General features: G+C 41.1%; 1 protein-coding gene across 1 annotated transcript in view; it reads right to left on the bottom strand.

Annotated features, from left to right (window-relative positions):
• LOC119744334 (syntaxin-binding protein 5-like) overlaps window positions 1–15,109 on the bottom strand; it is a 41,486-nt gene extending 26,377 nt beyond the window's left edge. The window contains 12 exon segments of the mRNA XM_038220207.1: window positions 186–226; window positions 364–431; window positions 2,449–2,605; window positions 3,709–3,781; window positions 5,510–5,644; window positions 5,647–5,663; window positions 6,661–6,739; window positions 7,809–8,016; window positions 10,398–10,461; window positions 12,876–13,010; window positions 14,283–14,383; window positions 15,006–15,109. Of these exon segments, the coding sequence (XP_038076135.1) occupies window positions 186–226; window positions 364–431; window positions 2,449–2,605; window positions 3,709–3,781; window positions 5,510–5,644; window positions 5,647–5,663; window positions 6,661–6,739; window positions 7,809–8,016; window positions 10,398–10,461; window positions 12,876–13,010; window positions 14,283–14,383; window positions 15,006–15,023 (1,096 nt within the window). The 5' untranslated portion in view covers window positions 15,024–15,109.
• Window positions 15,110–19,065: the final 3,956 nt, after the last annotated feature.

The following is a 19,065-nucleotide window of genomic DNA, read 5'->3' as shown; positions in this document are numbered from 1 at the left end:
ATAACCACTGCACCATGGCGCTCTAGTGCTATAATGAAGATCTATAATGCAGCATCTAGTCCAACATTTCAACTTTCAATGTGTAAGTGTGATTAAAAAAAGGACAACAGACTTAAATTCAAAATCAACTCGACTCAAAACCAAATCACACACATGTATAAAACATTAACAGACAATTTTCTCACCTTGGGAGGAATCCCAGAATTTAACTGTTCCATCTGCATGCCTGTTTAGGATGAAAAACAAAGAGATTTGTTCTCTACTTTACAATACAATTCTATGATAATTTCTAGCATTTCATGGTAATTTCTGATAATGTTCGTGTCTTTAAACAGAGTAAACAGAACCGGTCGTGCAATGTACCCTGTAATAACGATTTCTTGTTCGCTGCTTCCACCACTTCCCCAGCCTCCTCCTTTGACAGGCCAGTTCTGAAAAAAACAAAAAATTACACAAATGTAAAAATCTACAATCGGCAGAAAAAATCAACCAATGGTTTGCTTAAAGCTACAGTCCATCATTTGTAATTTGTGCATTTTGTTCATTTGAAGCAACAAAAGAGTTCAAAATCTAATGAAGGATACTGAGCAACTAACCTGATGAAGTTTCAGCTAAGCTTCAGCTGTACATTCCGAGAAAAACAGCATTCTAAGATCTCCATTTCAAATCAAAAGTTACTGAATCATGTTTTGAATTGTTTTGAATTGCAGCTATACGCGATGTCGCGCACTAATCCGACGAATTACAACAACCGCGCGCGCGTGTGCGTCGTTCCAATACTTGTGCGCGCTGCGCTGAATAACAAAACGAACTACTAATTTAAATTTTCCTACGGTGCTTCTTAAGAATCACCGTTGGAAATGCCTTCTTTCGTTGATTACTTCAAAATGACAGCTTCCCAGAAAGAATAATTTCACAGGGAGTTTAGTTCCCTTACTATCTTTCAACCAAGGTTGTTTTTCAACAATAATTACGCCAGTTACTTTTCGGATGGCTGCAAATGATGGACTATAGCTTTAAAGGTCAATATGATACGCATTGAGTAGAATTTTCACTGCTAGCAGAAAAACAAGTGCAAAGTGGATGACATTCTCCGAGACGGCCACAACGAGCAAAAAGTCAGCAACTGCGTGTACATGTACCCACGCATATATCCCCTTAAATGGCTCCGGGTTTAGCAGACCGTACTTATGCAGTGTTACATGTAACGCTGACTGACTGGCGAGTCATGAACTGTGTCAACCGTGTAATGGCTACCTTTTCCACCCCAATTAGCTTGCTCTAGATGTGCACATGGTACAGCACCCAGACCTCATGCACAGACAGGCTCTGATTACCAAGCTAAACATAAATCACTTTTTAAGGTGTCACTAGCTGTAGGTGTGAGGTGCATTCCGCTTGGTACATATTTAATGGAGCGCAGTTGGACATTTCAAGAAAGATTTAGGTAAAATGAATACATTCTTTGTTCATGTAGTTCCCAATTGTTTGTACATTGGATGCCATATGTCACTATGAGCAATGTTGTTGAACAAGGGCCATTTTTCAAATTTTGGTGCTTGTTCCAGATTCGGCTCCATCTTGGGGCTGAAGGAGAATTTGCAGGCATTTTATATTTGAACCGGGTGGAAAGATATCAAACTATTGTTTGTAATTCAGTAGCAATTGTTATTTTTGTAGCTGAACAAAAATGGAGACGATACCTGGTCGGAATCTCAAAAGATGGGGCCAAAAAAATCAGGAAAATTTAGCCTAAAACCTCAGCAGACAAGAGACAAAGTCTGGGTTTGCAGAATAGTTCACCATCACAGCCTAAGATGAGCAATGGAAGTTTTATGGTTGTTACTTTATCACAATATTATCACAAGTTGAACAAAGTGATTAACTGGGGCGGGGTTTGAACCTGCGACTTCCAGATTGCCGTTCCGGTGCTCTACCAACTGAGCTATCCAGCCCTATGTTGGCAGTTCCCCATTTTGTCAATGTCTTTGTTCAAGGGGCACTAGTCAGAAGCCACAAACCCATTTATGCCAGGTAGCCGGGGATCACGCCCAAAGTCACGAGGCTAGCAACGTTAGCAATGCTGCAAACCTGGGAAATAGCAAACGGGGAGCACTCAGAGAGGAAACAGCTTTCTGTCAAATTTATCACAATAAATGAATCACACCAGAACACAGTATGTATGTCCCTGGAAAAGTTACCATGGAGATGCCATTTTGCGTGAAAAAGTGGAAATTTAACATCCGTTTGCAGACAATGTCAAATTTACTTTTGCAAGGAGGTGCCTACATAACAAAAACAAGTGAGTACAAATCAAGATGCAATTTTACTCAAAATTCCTGTTCCCAGAAATCATGTACCTTCCCACAATGCATCACCCGACCCACCTACCATTTTGGTCTGGTACCCCACCTCTTAATCCATACTTTCCACACAGAGAGAGCTCACCTTTTTACTGTACAGTTGCTTCTTCCTGTTCAGACTATTGGACCCAGCTGAATACAGGTGTGGTATAAGATCCGAGGGGCAGTCGGCGTAGTATTGCACACAGGTGACTGGGGACTCATGGAGGTCCATGGGGTAGGGATTTTCAAAACACGGATACCTACAAGGGTCAAAACAAGACCAAATTTCCCCAAATCCATGAATTAAAAGGTTGTACAGCAGCATTTAATACATTTATTCCTATACCATCCCAAATCACCATGCTTGTTACTCCCCGTACCAGCCCAAACCGCCCTGCCTGTTACTCCCTGTACCACCCTAAACCACCCTGCCTGTTACTCCCTATACTGCCCCAAACTGCCCTGCCTGTTACTCCCTGTACCACCTCAAACCACCCCGCCTGTTACTCCCTGTACTGCCCCGAACCTCCCTGCCTGTTACTCCCTGAACTGCCCCAAACCACCCTGCCTGTTATTCCCTGTACTACCCCTTAACCACCCTGCCTGTTACTCCCTGTACTGCCCCAAACCACCCTGCCTGTTACTCCCTATACTGCCCCAAACTGCCCTGCCTGTTACTCCCTGTACCACCTCAAACCACCCTGCCTGTTACTCCCTGTACTGCCCCGAACCTCCCTGCCTGTTATTCCCTGTACTACCCCTTAACCACCCTGCCTGTTACTCCCTGTACTGCCCCCAACCACCCTGCCTGTTACTCCCTGTACCGCCCCAAAAACACTCTGCCTGTTACTCCCTGTACTGCCCGCAATCGCCCTGCGTGTCACTCCCTGTACCGCCCTAAACTACCCTGCCTGTTACTCAATGTACCGCCCTAAACCACCCTGCCTATTACTCCCTGTACCATCCCAAACAACCCTGCCTGTTACTCCCTGTACCCCCCAAACCACCCTCCCTGTTACTCCCTGTACCGTCCCAAACCAATTTGCCTGTTACTCCCTGTACTGTCCCAAACCACCCTCCCTGTTACTCCCTGTACCGTCCCAAACCAATCTGCCTGTTACTCCCTGTACTGTCCCAAAACACCTTGCGTGTCACTCCCTGTACTGCCTCAAAAGCCACCCTGCCTGTTACTCCCTGTACCGCCCCAAACCACACTGCCTGTTACTCCCTGTACTGTCCCTAACTCCCCTGCCTGTTTCTCCCTGTACTGCCCAAACCACTTGCTTTTTGTTCAGTGGATAAACATTAAGCCCCTCCATTGACCAGTTCCTCAGCAGCAAGAAGAAATGAAAAATGGTTTTACCCTGGCGATGTGAGGTCAACGACCACGAGGTCACTCTCCAAAAGAACCACCACCGCATACGGTTCCTGGGGATCTGTAAGCACAAACATAACTTTATTACTCTCTGGCCTAAATATGCATGATACACAACACACATGTACATTAATCAATGGATAAGGCCACAAATATTTAGGCTGTTGTTTCTCCTATAGATAAGATTACTTTCTGTTGATGTCCATGATTCATTCTGCCATCGGTATAGAAAAAGTAAAATTTATCCCCAGTGAAAATAGTTTCATTTCAGAGAATTCTTTTCACATGTCCAGTTTTTTATCAGGAAATGACAATATAAATTATATTTATATTTTGCAACAGTTAAATAATAATGGCGTGAGACCGTTCAGCAACAATATCGATTTCCGCATCTAAAAAGAAATTGCAAGAGAGAAACAAGCAAAGCGTACAAACAAACCGCTAAGTCGATTTCTTACGAGTCTACCCTTAAAACACTGCCGGCTTGGTTTATGCAGGACAAATCTCATTATAACCACGCGACTGCCCGATTAAGCAGTAATCACTGAATCAACCGATTATGTTAAACAGAGACCTCGCCGAGGCAAAACCGTTCAATGAAGAGTGATTTTAGCTGAACAGGGGGAAGAAAAAAAACAACAGAAAAGAATTTAACCCCCCCCCCCCCCCCCCCCCCCCCGGGCAAAGAATAAAAAAAAATTCTACCCCGGAGTCACAAATGACGGGAGCTAATCAGATCTGGTAGATTGGATCACCCCGCCATGATCTCGGCACCAGAAAATCAAATTGCAAAAAAGAAAACCCCGCCACTGTGATATTCTTGACGGCTCTTGGACATGTGCCAAAAAGACAGCCCGGCGGAGACAGAAAAAAAAAAAACGAGGAATTTTGTTTGAGGACGGGGAAAGGGGGGAAGATAAATGATCCTTAAGCGAATTCAATTGGTATTTAATTGGATTTATACGACATTCGGATAAGGAGGTGAAGGTTGATCTTTTGATTGCGATCAAAAGAAAAAAGACATGCATCATGGCAGATGCAATTTTTTCAGTAACAACTTGTTGGTTTTATTATATATTTTTCTGGAGGGGAGCATTTTGGTGGGTTTTTTTTTAACCATTTCGTGCTGGGATTATTTTTGCCGAAAATTTGATTTTCGCAAAAGGCAAAAATTTCCAGCCAACTACTGATATGCAGCCAAATGCCACAACTACTGATTCGCAAGAGTCATTTCAACAGTATTTGTACGATATTTCTTGCCGAAACCTCTTATGTTTCAACACTCCAGGGTGTGCACTGGAGCATAAATTGCATTATAGCCGTGCACAGCGGCCAATTCAAGATCAACACATGGTCCGCCTTCACAGACTTCACAGACTTTGTGTGTGTGTACAAAAGACACAAGTTAAGCGTGTTAAGAGGTCACCCGGAGGCAAGTCGAGGCAATCTTGACGTTTTTACACGTTAGCCATGCCTGTGTATAAAAACAGCCAGTGCGTATTATCACGTCCTCCGACGCGAACTGGTTTAAGAACATGGGTTTCAATCTCCAAGATGTTCATCATGGCGCCAACAACGCTAGAAATGTATAAGCCTGCTGAGCAGGGGTAACAGTGAAATGTTAAAATCTCCGGAAAAACAATGAAAAAAATTTGTCTTTTTCCATACTCCAACAAATGCAAATGCGAAACATACAGTAGAATAACGTCACCTATCACCTGATAAAAAGGTAATCAAAACGAAAAATATTAATGAATAAATAAATATTTAAAACCCCAAAATGACTTACTGCTTGGCCAAGGGTTGTCACAGAGACAGAGGAAGTCGACGACGGTGTGTTCCATTTCTAGCACGGTGGTGGTCTTGCCTTGCATGATGGTGATACTGGGTGTGCTGCTGGCCTTCTCGTAGGGTAAACCCCCGAAAACAGAATGAAGGGGTCCCTAAAAGCAACAGCGGAAAAGAATTTTAAAGAGGGTTCCAACCTCACGAAGGATCATAAACAGGTGCTGGCAACATTTCTGAAATAGTTTTTTTCAAACACACTGCAGAACTTTCTGGCCCTTATTTTCCCTCTCAAGGTGATTTTTGGCAGATTTTGGAGGCATTTTACTTCTAGAAATGCAAGCCAAAAAGTTTAACAGGCAATTTCTCTGTTTTGCCTTTGGGTAATTCTGTAAATTCCGACGTACATGTCAGACGCATTAATGAGCTGCTGTTGGAAAAGTGAATGTGATACATCACTAATAATGTGACATCTAATGTGTAGAAAACAATTACAGACCAAACCAAGGTATCACCACCTTTAAGCGACCTTATGCATTTTACAGTTTTTAATTATTTTTTTGGTACATCATGTGGTCGGACGTAGGTTGGAGTTTACAAAATTGCCCCTTTGCAACATCACAGATTCATATGGGCATAATTTAACTGTCGTTGCAATGAGCAGGCATGCAACTGGGAATTTAGCAAAAAAACGAGGGAATTCCAACCACACAAGACTTTGTACAGTGTTTTTTCAATTTGTCATGGCATTCATGAAGAGTAAAAAAACGAGGAAATTAGCGGATCCGAGGAAAAGTTGCATGCCTGAATGAGAAAGGCCTTTATTTAAACAATATCAAGAAAAATCAGGGTGTGAGTGACCACTGATAAAAATAGCTGAAAACAGCTGAAAAAGGTGTTAAACAAGCTGTAACTTTGGAAATCTCCTATACTTTTGTACACAGCAAATGAGGGAAAAAGCTGAAATCCAAAACAAAAAAAGCTGAAATCAGCTTTAAAGCTGAGATTTCACACCCCTGAAAAACAATACTTTCAAGTTTCAACCTGCTACCAAGTTAAGTGATTTTTTTGAGAGAGAGCACAACACAAATGAGGATGATTTTCCAGATATCCGATGTCTACTCCATGAAACTGAAGCATGTTTTCGGGGCTTACCCGTTTTTCACTGACCTCCATTCCACTTTGAGTACTGGTGTGCATGGTTCGGGCTTCAGTCCTTTAGCAGGCACTTTAGCTGTGTGTGTAACATAAGCATGAGGGGTGTGGAAAAACTCTGGCTAATAACACATCCAATGTTAATCAACTCCAGATTTCTTGAAGCTTTTCCGATGACTGCACGATGTCATATTTTCACCCTTCACCAATATATAATTACTGTATACTCAGTGTGTCCCATCCCCCCCCCCCTCCCCCGAGTACAATACTTTGATTGCGGTATCCGCTGCTATGTACATCAGATTCAAACCAGCCAACCGATCCTGACAAGCTCGGCGGTCGAGTGGTAAGACGTCTGCACTAGAAAGCAGGAGGTCGTGGGTTCGAGTCCCACCCGAGTGATTGTTTTTTAACTTTCACTCAGGAGGTAACACACTGAGTATACAGTGTTTAAACGTCGGTGAAAGGCAAAACCTAATATTGAATTTACAATACCCGACGCAAATTTCATCTTATGAATATTTTCACCCACCAATTAAAAAATCAGCACTGAGCCACTGACTAAATAAATACACAAAGTGTCACCACATGTTGTCATGAATCAGGTTTGAGATTTTGCATGTAAAACTTGAGAGAAGTTAGATACAGTTGTGTGTTTTGCAAATCTTCTAAAGCCTGCTGGGGTTTGTCCCCATTTTTTTTTTAATCACCTGACTGACAAACAAGAACAATGTGCTGTCATTGGTTAGTTAATCATTTCAGCTCAGCACGTAGCTCAAGCCCACCACACACAAGAGATGGTCCACCACACACGGTGAGATTTTCACCTCGAGAGGCGAAAGAAATCAAACAGGATAGAAATTGGCCTCACGGCCTGGTGACGTAACAAGACATGCTGAGCAAACAGCCTCGAGAGACTTTTTTGCTCAGCACATAGCTCTCGTGTGCGGCGGGCTTAAGTTTGCAGATACACCAAGTAAGGACCTCCACTGGAGAGGTTGGGGGGGGGGGCACATGCCCCTCCCCCCTAGTAATGCCACTGCTGGCGTGGACTTGTGATGGACTCAAATACAACACTGGCAAGGGGTTTAGAACAAACTTAGGGGTCTCAACCCCCCCCCCCCCCTTCCCTCCTCCAAGCATCCTACCATGCGGTGATATGATATTAGCCGGTTTGGTTGGGCTCTTGATGTTCCAGGTGGTCAGTGTGCCGTCGGTGTGACTGACGATGAACTGCTTGCCGTCGTGATGCCAGGAGATGCAGCGGACCGGCTGGGTGCAATTGAAGCGTTGCTCGGCTGCCCTGGTCCGCAGGTCCCACATCGCGACCACGCCCGTCTCAAAACCAATCAGAAGCTGAGAAAATTCAAGAATTTTTTTTTTAATTTTTTTACAAATTATGAATAATTATATGACTTTTATAATTTATATTAGAGGGGGGGATTGGGAGAAAATGAAAAATCCATGAAATAATCGGGAGAGGGTTTGCTGGTTGTCGAGAGCTCCAGAGAAACATAGTGTTGATGGCCTACGTGTATATGTCTGTATTTGCCTAAAGGCACACCTTAAAATAAAGTATTCTATAACATTTTTAGGAAAAGACACCTTTAAGGTACAACCTCAGGAGTTCCAGATTTCAAAAAAGATTCTTTCAAAATCCTAAAATTGGGAAAAATCCTGTCAAAATATCCTGAAATCTTGAAATATCCTGACCAAAAAATGGTTGGACTACATGTATGGTGCTTCGAAGATGGATGTTAAACACCTGCAGACAACTACAATGTACATGTATGCACATCGTTGCATTTTGTACCATTTAATGTATATGTACTATTCAATGCAAACAAATCTCACAACTTGATTTTTGGTGACTTAACTCTCATTTTGTACAAGCATTTCACTGTTGATATACTTTTTAATACTGTTCATTCTTTCTGGCGTGTTTAAACATTGCCTGTATTTGATACCCCTTCCCCCCCCCCCCCCCCCCCCCCCCCACCCACCCACCATCAAAATCCTATTAGCTCGAAGGAAGCTACATTCAATTACGCATTGCGTTGATCAACATCAGAACACATATTGCTCATGTTGCCGCACTCTACTCATTGCAGCATGTACAGGTCTCCACTGTCTTAAAAAGGCGATTATAATTCGCTGTTGACGGTAGGGAGAATAACGCACCGCAGAAATATACACTGTACATGTACATGTACATAACTCGCCAAGGGCTAGACAATTATCTTTGCGGCACGCAGCTTTGGTTTTGGTGGTTGTTTTTTTTTTCATTTTCAAGGAACAGGAGGAATTAACAGGCACTTGCGACTGCATATATTAGAAATGAGAAAAAAAATCATTGACGGACCGAAATTTTATACACAGTCCTGAAAGGTATTGGGGATGGCACTTCAATCTTTCAATTACAACATGTAGTGGATGAGGCTCCGCGTTTGCAAATATTATAATTTTTGATTATTCAAACTTTTATTGGATTTTGGAATGCTCTGATGCAGGTTAAACATGCGTCAGCCTAAACTGCGCTTGTCGGAAATTGACAAAGGGCTAGCCTAATTAAAATATGAATTTCAAACACTATAAAGAACTGTTAGCGGGTTTAAAGTGGATGTGTGAGCTAATATTCAATTCAACTTCACATTTATTTCCATGCTTCATGAAGAGAAAAAAATACAAACTTTAGAGAAAAGGGCTAAACCATAAAGCAGTAAATATGAAATTAACAGCAAAATAAAAGCAGCAAATAGAGCATATTCCTCTTAGGGGCTGTCAAATCAAGCGCGAAAGTGGCTTTTAGCAAAAGTGTGGCATTTCACAAAATTATATAACCAGGCAAATTTACGATGATCTGCTCGATCGGAAATATCTCGGAAGCTGCGGGCCAACGAATTCGTGTTCATGCACGAGTCACGCGATTGTGCCATGTAATTTCTGGAAGGAGTAGTGTCGTATCGTGCGCGCGGCGTGCATTAGATCAAAAGGGATGGGACGAAAATGCACGAATGGAACCAAAAATGCAGGGTTATGACGTAGGCCTTGCAATGGTTTGATTAATGAATGCCGCGTGACCTGCAATCCTCCAATCAAATGACAAGGATTTACCTGGGTGTTATATAATACTAACTAACGGACTAATGGAGAGACATGATGATTTGTTGAGCGGCTATCCCGCAGCTAAAAATGCTATTCCGATGATTGGTTGATGACCAAATCTCCGAATATCCAGTAAATTCGTATAAAAAATATACAAGCACAGGCCTATGCATTCAAATAGCTTGGCACAAGAAAAATGCCAATTTTCCATCACTTTTTCCATCATGCCAATTTTTTTTTTTATTAATTTAAGTTTTACTTCTATTGTGCCTACCAAGTCAATATTGACTATTTGATTTCCAATCACCTTTTTTCTCTGACAATTTTTTCCAATTTTAGCTTCTTCTTTTCATATGTAAATGTCATGCACAGAATACAACGCATGTAAATTCTCCTTGCTCACAAACAAGATTTTCTGATTAAATTTTTACATGCAGGATATAAATAACCTCTCCTCATATTTCAATTTTATTTATTCATTTGTTGATATACACAGGGCAGAAATACATATTCGCTCAGCAATCAGAAAACATGCCTCAGGGGAATTAAAATAAAAGCCTGGTAGTATACAAGCCGGTGACAGTGATAAATAGTGTGACGGATAGGGTGACAGAGCGGTGACCTCAACTGACCTTATTTGCATCGGTTGGATTATCACTGAGGTGAACTACAGGTCCGGGATGAGTCTTTCTTGACCTGAAAGGCAAAAAAAAAAAAAGATTCAGATAATTGTTGAACATTTTAAACCTTCTCACCTCGGGAAGGAGTCGGGAAGGGGAGCCAGATTCTGTGCTATCCCCCCTCTCCAACCCCTCCCCTCCACCCCCTTCACCCCCCCCTCACCCCCCCCCCCCCCACCTCAGCCAAAGAATGGCAGTTTTACTTGAAGTCAGGTAATGATGTAAAACCATGTGTGATACGGGTACATGTGCATGCATGTAAGTCTAACCTCCAGTATTTGTGTCCAATCAAAAAATGCCATTCACATAGGCATTGATGAGGGGGATTTGGAGAATGAAAATTTCCACAAAATAGGAGCAATTCACATTAGGCCCCCCCAAAAAAATAGTTCTGCTTCCAGTTTCTCTACCTACCCTATTCTGACAGCCCCTACCCTATTTTTTTGTATGGCAAAAACGAGAAAAAACACCCAAAACCAAAAATTTCTACCTTTTACCCTTGACTACACGCAGACGCCTCCATATGATCGTACAAAAAAAATGGTCAAAAGAAAAAAAAATTCCTTACCCACCTACCGTATTTTCGAATGCCATGTAATCGGAAGCAGATTTTTTTTTTTTGGCCTTAAGATACAGGCCGCTACCAAAAATTTCGCTTCAAAGAGGCCACTTTGCAACTTCAAAAAGGCGAACTTCCTACAATGTACGTTAATGTACATGTAAACACCGTAATACTCAACCAAATCATGTCATTTTCATGTTTACATGAGTTCTCTCCCCCCCCCCCCAACCATGAATTTAGAAGCCTCATAAAAATGTTATTACCAAAAAAAAAATCAAAATCATTCTGACTATCGGTAGTGTGCATGCCCAATAGGTACTGTATAAACTAACCAGGCAAAGTGCAAAATAAATATTTTCTGGCAACATCAGCACCAATGTTGACTCCCCCCCTCCATGATGCACAGAGGGTGAGGCAGAAGTTATCCCTACCCCTACATCCCCCTTCATTGCCCCCCCCCCTCCCTCTTCATTCTCCCCACCCCCTTCCCCTTCCCAGACAGTTTCTCTTCCTACCAACCACAAGAGATGCCATAAATCCTACATCGGCGACAATAACACATGAATATTTGAATGGGAGTCGGTCAGGCGTTCGACATGAATTAAAGATTTAAAATGGTGACCGCAAACATACATCCCATCAATCGACCAACACCCGACTGCGGACGGTTAAACAAACAAAAAAGTCACTCTTTTCTTATCCCGATACGCGATTCTCAATGTTTCCGTATGCTTAGATGCCTCATTTATCCTGTCCTTGAAAAATTAATTTGGAATGACGATGATCACAGATGCTCAGCTTTTGTAATAACTTTGATAAATCCTAGATAATACCAAAAGGATTAAAGATCATCACAAATGTAAACATGTTCTTTTTATCGCCTTAACTTCAACGACTTTGTAGTATGTACATGTACATGTAGGCTTTTAAAACTTCCCGTATTTTTTTTAAGGGATCTCCCTCAAAAAAACAACAGATTTTGATTTCAAGTTGTTCAACATGGGAGAGGTTTGTGGGTGCTCCGTGACGAAGTCTGAGTGAGAAATGGTTCTGAAAGAACCTGAAGGTATTAGACCAGTAAATAAACTTCCATAGACCCCAATGGTAAATGCTCCCACTTCAGAAATTCGGGAAAAAATACTCACAACTCTCCAAGGTGTTCGAGACACACATCAAATTAAAGCTTATTTCATCATCTTTCATATTCTTTTCAATTTTTCGGGGGTCAACTGATGACTTTTAGGAGAAATTTCCATCCAATGATGATCACCCCTGAAAATAGTCCTGAAGCCCATCGCCATTTTGAAAAACGATGCCTACACTCCATTGCAAAATAGAGCGCTTTAAGGGCCCCAATTTCATCCAAATTGAACGGAACTACAAGCTCACAGTCATGTGCACGGCTTCCACCCATATTTTTTGCAAACCCTCAAGTTCATGGCCCACAGCATGCTCAAATACTGAAGATTTTGAGGGCATGCAAATCGTGGCCGGCGTACGCGTAAGCAATTTCGGACCGATTTACTGCAACCTGAAGTGTTAGCTCATTGGACAAGACTCCTATAGTTTGAAAAACGATTTGATGTTCATTTTAAGGAACTTAGATTTTTGTCCATTGAACAGGGCCAACTTCTTGGAGAAACTATTGTCTGGCAGCCAATAATTAAAAATTCTAATGTAATAATTCGATAACTAAACACAGGCCAATTTTTCGGTCGATGTCTCATTCAAAAGTTAATAACTTTGGTATATTGCTGGAAAAAAAACAGCAATTTAGAAAAGGAATCTATTGTTGGGGATGAAACTCGAAAAGAGCACAGGGAACACAAATTTAATGAATATTAAAATAAAAAGAAAAGGGTACTCACAACTCGATGGCTTTGTTCCAGTTGATGACGTAACCAGAGAGAACAAAGGACTCGATGTTGACCACGTGAACGTTGCCTCGCTCGGTGCCTATATACAGCCATTTACTTTGGAATGGGAGGGTGCAGTGTGTTATTCTGCGAGAAAAAGAAAATGACACAAGGACTTCAGTGAAGACTGGACATCCTTCTGCCGCCAATAGGGCCTTGTTGGTTCTTAGTTGGTTCTTCTCCTAAATACTCCACGTGGGAGTTTATACAGGAGGCCAGAAACACCGGGGCAAACCCCTTCTCTTAGCGATAAGTGTTTACTGGGTTCTTTTACGTGCATTTATACAACACACGGGACCTACGGCTTAACGTCCCAGTAATAACCTGTATGTGGATCTCTTAATCATCAAATTATTCAATTTGTTACAGTGCAGTACACTGTTTTACATTGAAATACATTGTATTACATTGTTGCACAAAGTATTGCATTTTATTACACTACATGTATGGAGTCGTTGAATTGGAGTCCTTGCCCTTACTTTTAACCACAGCTGACAAGGCACTTTTTTGCAACCTTTCATAGGAAAACCTGGAAACCATTCACATTACAAACGCACTGACTAATGAGGAATTTCACAGTCTGTATATTAAAGTGGATTCTTGGGAAGATCCTAAATGTTGCCTGAAGTCAGTCATTTACAAGGTGGTGGTATTTGGGGGCGGGTGGGGGAAGGGGGGGGGTGTTAAAATACTGACCTTTCTCTGTTGAATTTGAGTGAGTGTATAGTATTGAATTTTAGTCTTTAAGGTTAACTGGATTCTTGCCTGAAGTCATTCATTTAATGAGAGTGGGGGCGGGGGCAGGGGTGGGGTATTTTGGGGTGCGTGTGACTTTGAACAATAGTGGGCAATAGGGTCCCCGATAAGGTTAACTGGATTCTTGCCTGAAGTCATTCATTCAATGAGAGTGGGGGCGGGGGCAGGGGTGGGGTATTTTGGGGTGCGTGGGGGTGGCGGTAATTTTGGGGTGTGTGTGAGTTTGTTTTAAAAGATGACTTTGAACAATAGTGGGCAATAGGGTCCCCGTTAAGGTTAACTGGATTCTTGCCTGAAGTCATTCATTCAATGAGAGTGGGGGCGGGGGCAGGGGTGGGGTATTTTGGGGTGCGTGGGGGTGGCGGTATTTTGGGGTGTGTGTGAGTTTGTTTCAACAGATAACGTTGAACAATAGAGGGCAATACGGTCCCCAATTCCCAACGGTCCCCAATTTGGCGATCGTGTACATATGGGAGGTCTTCCTAAAAAGTACAAAAAGTACAAACAAAAGAGGGGCAATAGGGGGGCCCCGATTGCAGGCAAACACACCCTTGGGTGTGTGTGGGGAGGAGGGGGGGGGGGGGGTGTTAATAATCTACCGACCTTTCTCTGTTGAATTTGAGTGAGTGTAGTATTGCTGGTCTTTTCTGTCGGAGGTTCCATAGATGCAGACTGTCATCGGCACACACACTGACTAGAGCACCCTGGGGAAAAACCAAACAATGAGTACATCGGTCACTAACGACTTCATCATAAATTGGCCAGGGGTGTATTTGGGCAGTCGTCACCAAAAACTGGATTTGGTTGTTTATCAATGGTTCAGGTTTTTTTGAGACAAGAGTGGTGAAGTTATCAGACACGATTACTAGCTGTAAAAAAATATATGACTTGAAGCTTTGCGTGGCGGATGAGATCAAGTAGATAGATTGCGTGGGTAACACCATGTGGAAAGAAATCTCTTCTTGGAAGAAGTGTGGTTCTGAAAAGAACCGGTTGGTAGAGTGCAGAACTGAACAAAGTCTCAAAACACTGAACCGAACCACTTTTTGTTTACAAAGTACACTAACACACTGTACCAAAAGAGCTTGTGATTTTATACTTGTGACTGTTCTGTGAACAGTGATGGACTTGTGAGGGACTTGACTACAACAATGCAGGAAGTATACATTGTAGCATCACTATTATTTTCGCATAATGCCTCCTCGCTATTTGTATTGAGGGTCCCAAGTTTTTGGAGTGCCTCTAGCCCCCCCCCCCCCCTCCCCTTCTCTCTCCCCTCCCCCAACTTTTTTTAAAATATTTTTTTTAAAAGAAAGAAATTGCTACCTCATTGACAAGGAACATGAGTTGCAGTACTGCTGTGTCGCTGTCATGACGAACGTGGCAGTCCACACCCGGCCGACCAAATCTGAACGATTTCTGAGTCAAGGAACTTTTCTCTAAAACAAAATTCTATTAAAATCTAGAATCAGTATCTGGTACTGCTTTTATATTTAAAACTCAAAAGTGATATTACAGTGAAATTCAATGTACCAAGTATAGTTTATTTATTATCAGGGGTGTGAGCGACCACTGATAAAAAAAAAAGCTGAAAACAGCTGAAAAAGGTGTAAAAAAAAGCTGAACTTTGGAAATCTCCTATACTTTAGTACACAGCAAGTGAGGTTTGGGGAAAAAGCTGAAATCCAAAACAAAAAAAGCTGAAATCAGCTTTAAAGCTGAGATTTCACACCCCTGTACTATTATATATTATATTTTTAATAAAGTAAAGTGTATCTTCCAAAATGAAGTCAAATACTCATTGCTGATTGGTCAGCTGCCATTTTCTGTACCCAATGCATATATACACACCTTCACATTTTCGATCAATGAGCAGTATGCATAAATACCTCCCACTAATATTAGCACTCAATATAATGCACTTCATTAAAAAAAAAACATTCATGTACATGTACGTCATCAGTGCATGTGCACCATGTGACTTTGCATTAAATTTACAATGTGCATGTCCGTTACATGTACATGTACATGTTTACAGGCATGCAACTGGGAATTTAGAAAAAAACGAGGAAGTTCCAAACCACACAAGACTTTGTACAGTGTTTTTCAATTTGTAGTGGCATTTCTGAAAAGTAAAAAACCAAGGAAATCACCGGATCCGAGGAAAAGTTGCATGCCTGATGTTTAGTCACAACGAATATGAAATCCATTTCGTAAATTCAAGCCCACCCACTCCCCCGAACAACTAATCAAGCAGAATTATCATTATAAATCCAAGTCCGATTTGTCCGTTTCATTTGTCTTTCTCCGCGTTTTGTTGAGAGGGTCCCTTCTGCCACTCGGCATAAACAGATCATGTGTGGTGAGTGGTGCCCGGTTCCAACGCACAGATGTTGCAGTATACTACCGGTCTAATGTGGCCCGTGTACGGGCACGCGCCACGGACATGGACGCATATATCTACGCATCATGACCCACGCTTAAATGACTTTAATAATTCGACGGGCATATTAACGATCATGCAGTGATACCGTCTGCCATGCCTATACATTGCACATGTTTACTGTGTGTAGTATAAAAAAAAAATTGAGATTTCTTTTCTTTTGCTTTGATCATAAAACCATGGAGGAATAAATTACATGATCACAATGTACGTGTACATGTAACACTCAACGTGATTTAGTGAGGTCTGACCGCTACATTGCTTCTGTGTAATTACCCTAGCTGTATTGAAATGAGCATGTACATGTACATGTTTTTTATAAAACATGCACAATGTACGGCAATTCGAAAATGCTCACATTTGGGAAGCTAAAAAGTAAAACATCATGATGATGATGATCATGATGATGACGATGGTAACCAAAGGTTGATAATTTATTAATCAAATATCAGGAATATTGTAATATTTTCTATCTGAAACCAATCGAGTGTATTACAATTTAGTATTCTACACCCTTTGCAAAAAAAAATGCTGGTTTTTTGTATTAATTAATATAAAACATTGCAAACTGCAAATCCAAAATTGTGAGGCAATCTTGCAAAATGCGACAGAACTGGGCACGGGTCATAGTGGAGAAAATTGCCCCCCTCAAAAAAACCCCCCACAAATCAGGTTGATTTTTTTTTTATTTTCAGATTGATTGATATACAAATCTTTGATATCTACTACACATATTTTAAAGAAATACATGTACAATACATGTAGTACATGATGAAGTGCATGTAGTTGTAGAGCTACGAAAGCTTATAAATGCACACTTTCCCTCTAGTTAGTCATTAAAAATGCTGCCTTACTTTCAATTTTGCCTGAATAACACGGCTGCCCACGACTTTCATAAAAATCATCTAATAAATGTGTTATGGAAAATCAATTGTCGTCTTTATTTGTCACAACTTCGAAACGCGAAACTTAAAGGCCCTTTTCTCAGCATTTTACTTTTCAACTTTTCAACATGTCGATAAGCCCTTACTTGTCAACTGAATGTCTGAATGTTATGTTTTAGGCCATGGACACATGGGCGTCGCTAGGATGGGGCAAAGGGGGGCAGGGCAAAGGGGGCAGGGCAAAGGGGGGTAGGGCACTTTCCCCCCTCCCCTGGAAAAGCCAAAAAAAAAAAAAAAAGAAAAAAAAAAAAAAAAAGAGGTGTGAAGTCATATTTGCTATTAATTTAATACACATTTAACAAAATGGGCGTCTGCAGGGGTGTAAATGGGGTGGGGTGGGCAAATGTCCCCCGCCCAACCTCGAAAAAATGATAAATTATGAATATTCTAGAGAAAGTACAAGAATTTTCGTGGAAAATGTGCTTCCCTCCCCCCCAGAAAAAATCCTTGCGACACCCATGCACGGATATTTTTGCGAGTGTAAGTGAAGTTGTAAAATTCTGCCGCGGTTCTTTTAGGATCTTCTAACTAGATACAAGTGTTGTAGTTGAGACCTTTCCAAAACCTTTTGAGGCCTCCTTTCTGATCATTCCCCAATTAATGGAATTCCCAGGGCCAAATTATGTCAAATGACGCTATAGCTTGTAGAATGTCATGATCAATTAAGAAGGACAACTGCTACTATACTTAGCAATAATTGTCACACAATGATACACTTTTTTTTTCACAGCCAAAATATCACCAAGACTTTACTGGAGACCTTGAGGGTCCTTTTAAAGATCGACTGCCCCAATAAAATCCTCTCAATATAACATGGGGAACAAGTTTTGACTGAAAGTGAAAGTCGAAATCTGATGTTCACATGAGCATTCATAGGAGGTTTCAGAAATACTCTTGACTACATACCAATCTGCCACATACATTTGTAATTTCAATATTAATTTTATGTTTCATGGTTCTTCATACACAAGCCCGTTTGTATTATTGTCTGCTCTATTGTTTTTAACTATAAAACAGTAATTTAATTCATTCAATGACATATGTAAATATTAATTTTATCCAAAATGACATTCTTGTTTTATTTGTGTGGATTTTAAAATTTATGTGACAAGTAGCAGGTTCCCCATGCGTGAGAAAGCTGCGCTATATTTTAATGTTTTTTTTCCTATAAAAAATAATTGAAACACTAAATCAACTATGGAGAAAAAAAACCTGTCAGTACATTGTATTACATTGTATTACATTGTAGTACAAGCAGATTTATATACAGTACCACTCATTGTCAGGTCATATTTACACTATATTATATACATGTATGTACATTTGTACATGTAGATTATTTATGTGAAAAGGTATTAAATACGTGTACACCCCTCACACGAATGACGTACAATGTACACGTACATTTCACATCAAATATTCACCAGTCATATTTGACACTTTCCGATGCAAGAACGATTCTAAAATGCATATAAACCTGCAGAAATGTATAACTCCACACCTATGCATTGTACATGTGCATTAAATACTGGTGCCGTCACGTCAAGCCGCATGTAACGAGACTTCATTATGTACAGCGCTGTGCGTCATGCATGCATGTACAATGTGTATTCGCTAATTTGGGCCAACCTTTTTTTTTCCTTCTTTCGTGGAGTGGACTGTACATGTACGGTACATGCATGGCACTGTACACTACACCTGGCTAAATGGTCGGAGCGTTTATCGGCAAAATGCGTACAGTGCCGATCGAGAGAAATCTATACGGCTATTTATGGACGGGCACATGCAAAACTCAGGAAATACGTGTTTAGGGATTCCAGCATTGCTGCGTCCAATCGGACATGTTTGTTTGTATAACGAAGCGTAAATAGAGACAGGATGAGTAAACTGCACATGTGCATACTAATTGTTGAATAATTCAGTACGCAGATATGACATACATGTACCGGTACAAGGGATTAACGATATTTTGAAGAAGAAAAAAACTGCTGTTTATTTA

This window comes from Patiria miniata, unplaced genomic scaffold, assembly GCF_015706575.1.
Source record: "Patiria miniata isolate m_02_andy unplaced genomic scaffold, ASM1570657v1 HiC_scaffold_7, whole genome shotgun sequence".
In the NCBI taxonomy this organism is placed as follows: Eukaryota; Metazoa; Echinodermata; class Asteroidea; order Valvatida; family Asterinidae; genus Patiria; species Patiria miniata.
Note: the sequence above shows the minus strand (reverse complement) of the source record. Positions and strands in the feature narration are given on the sequence as shown.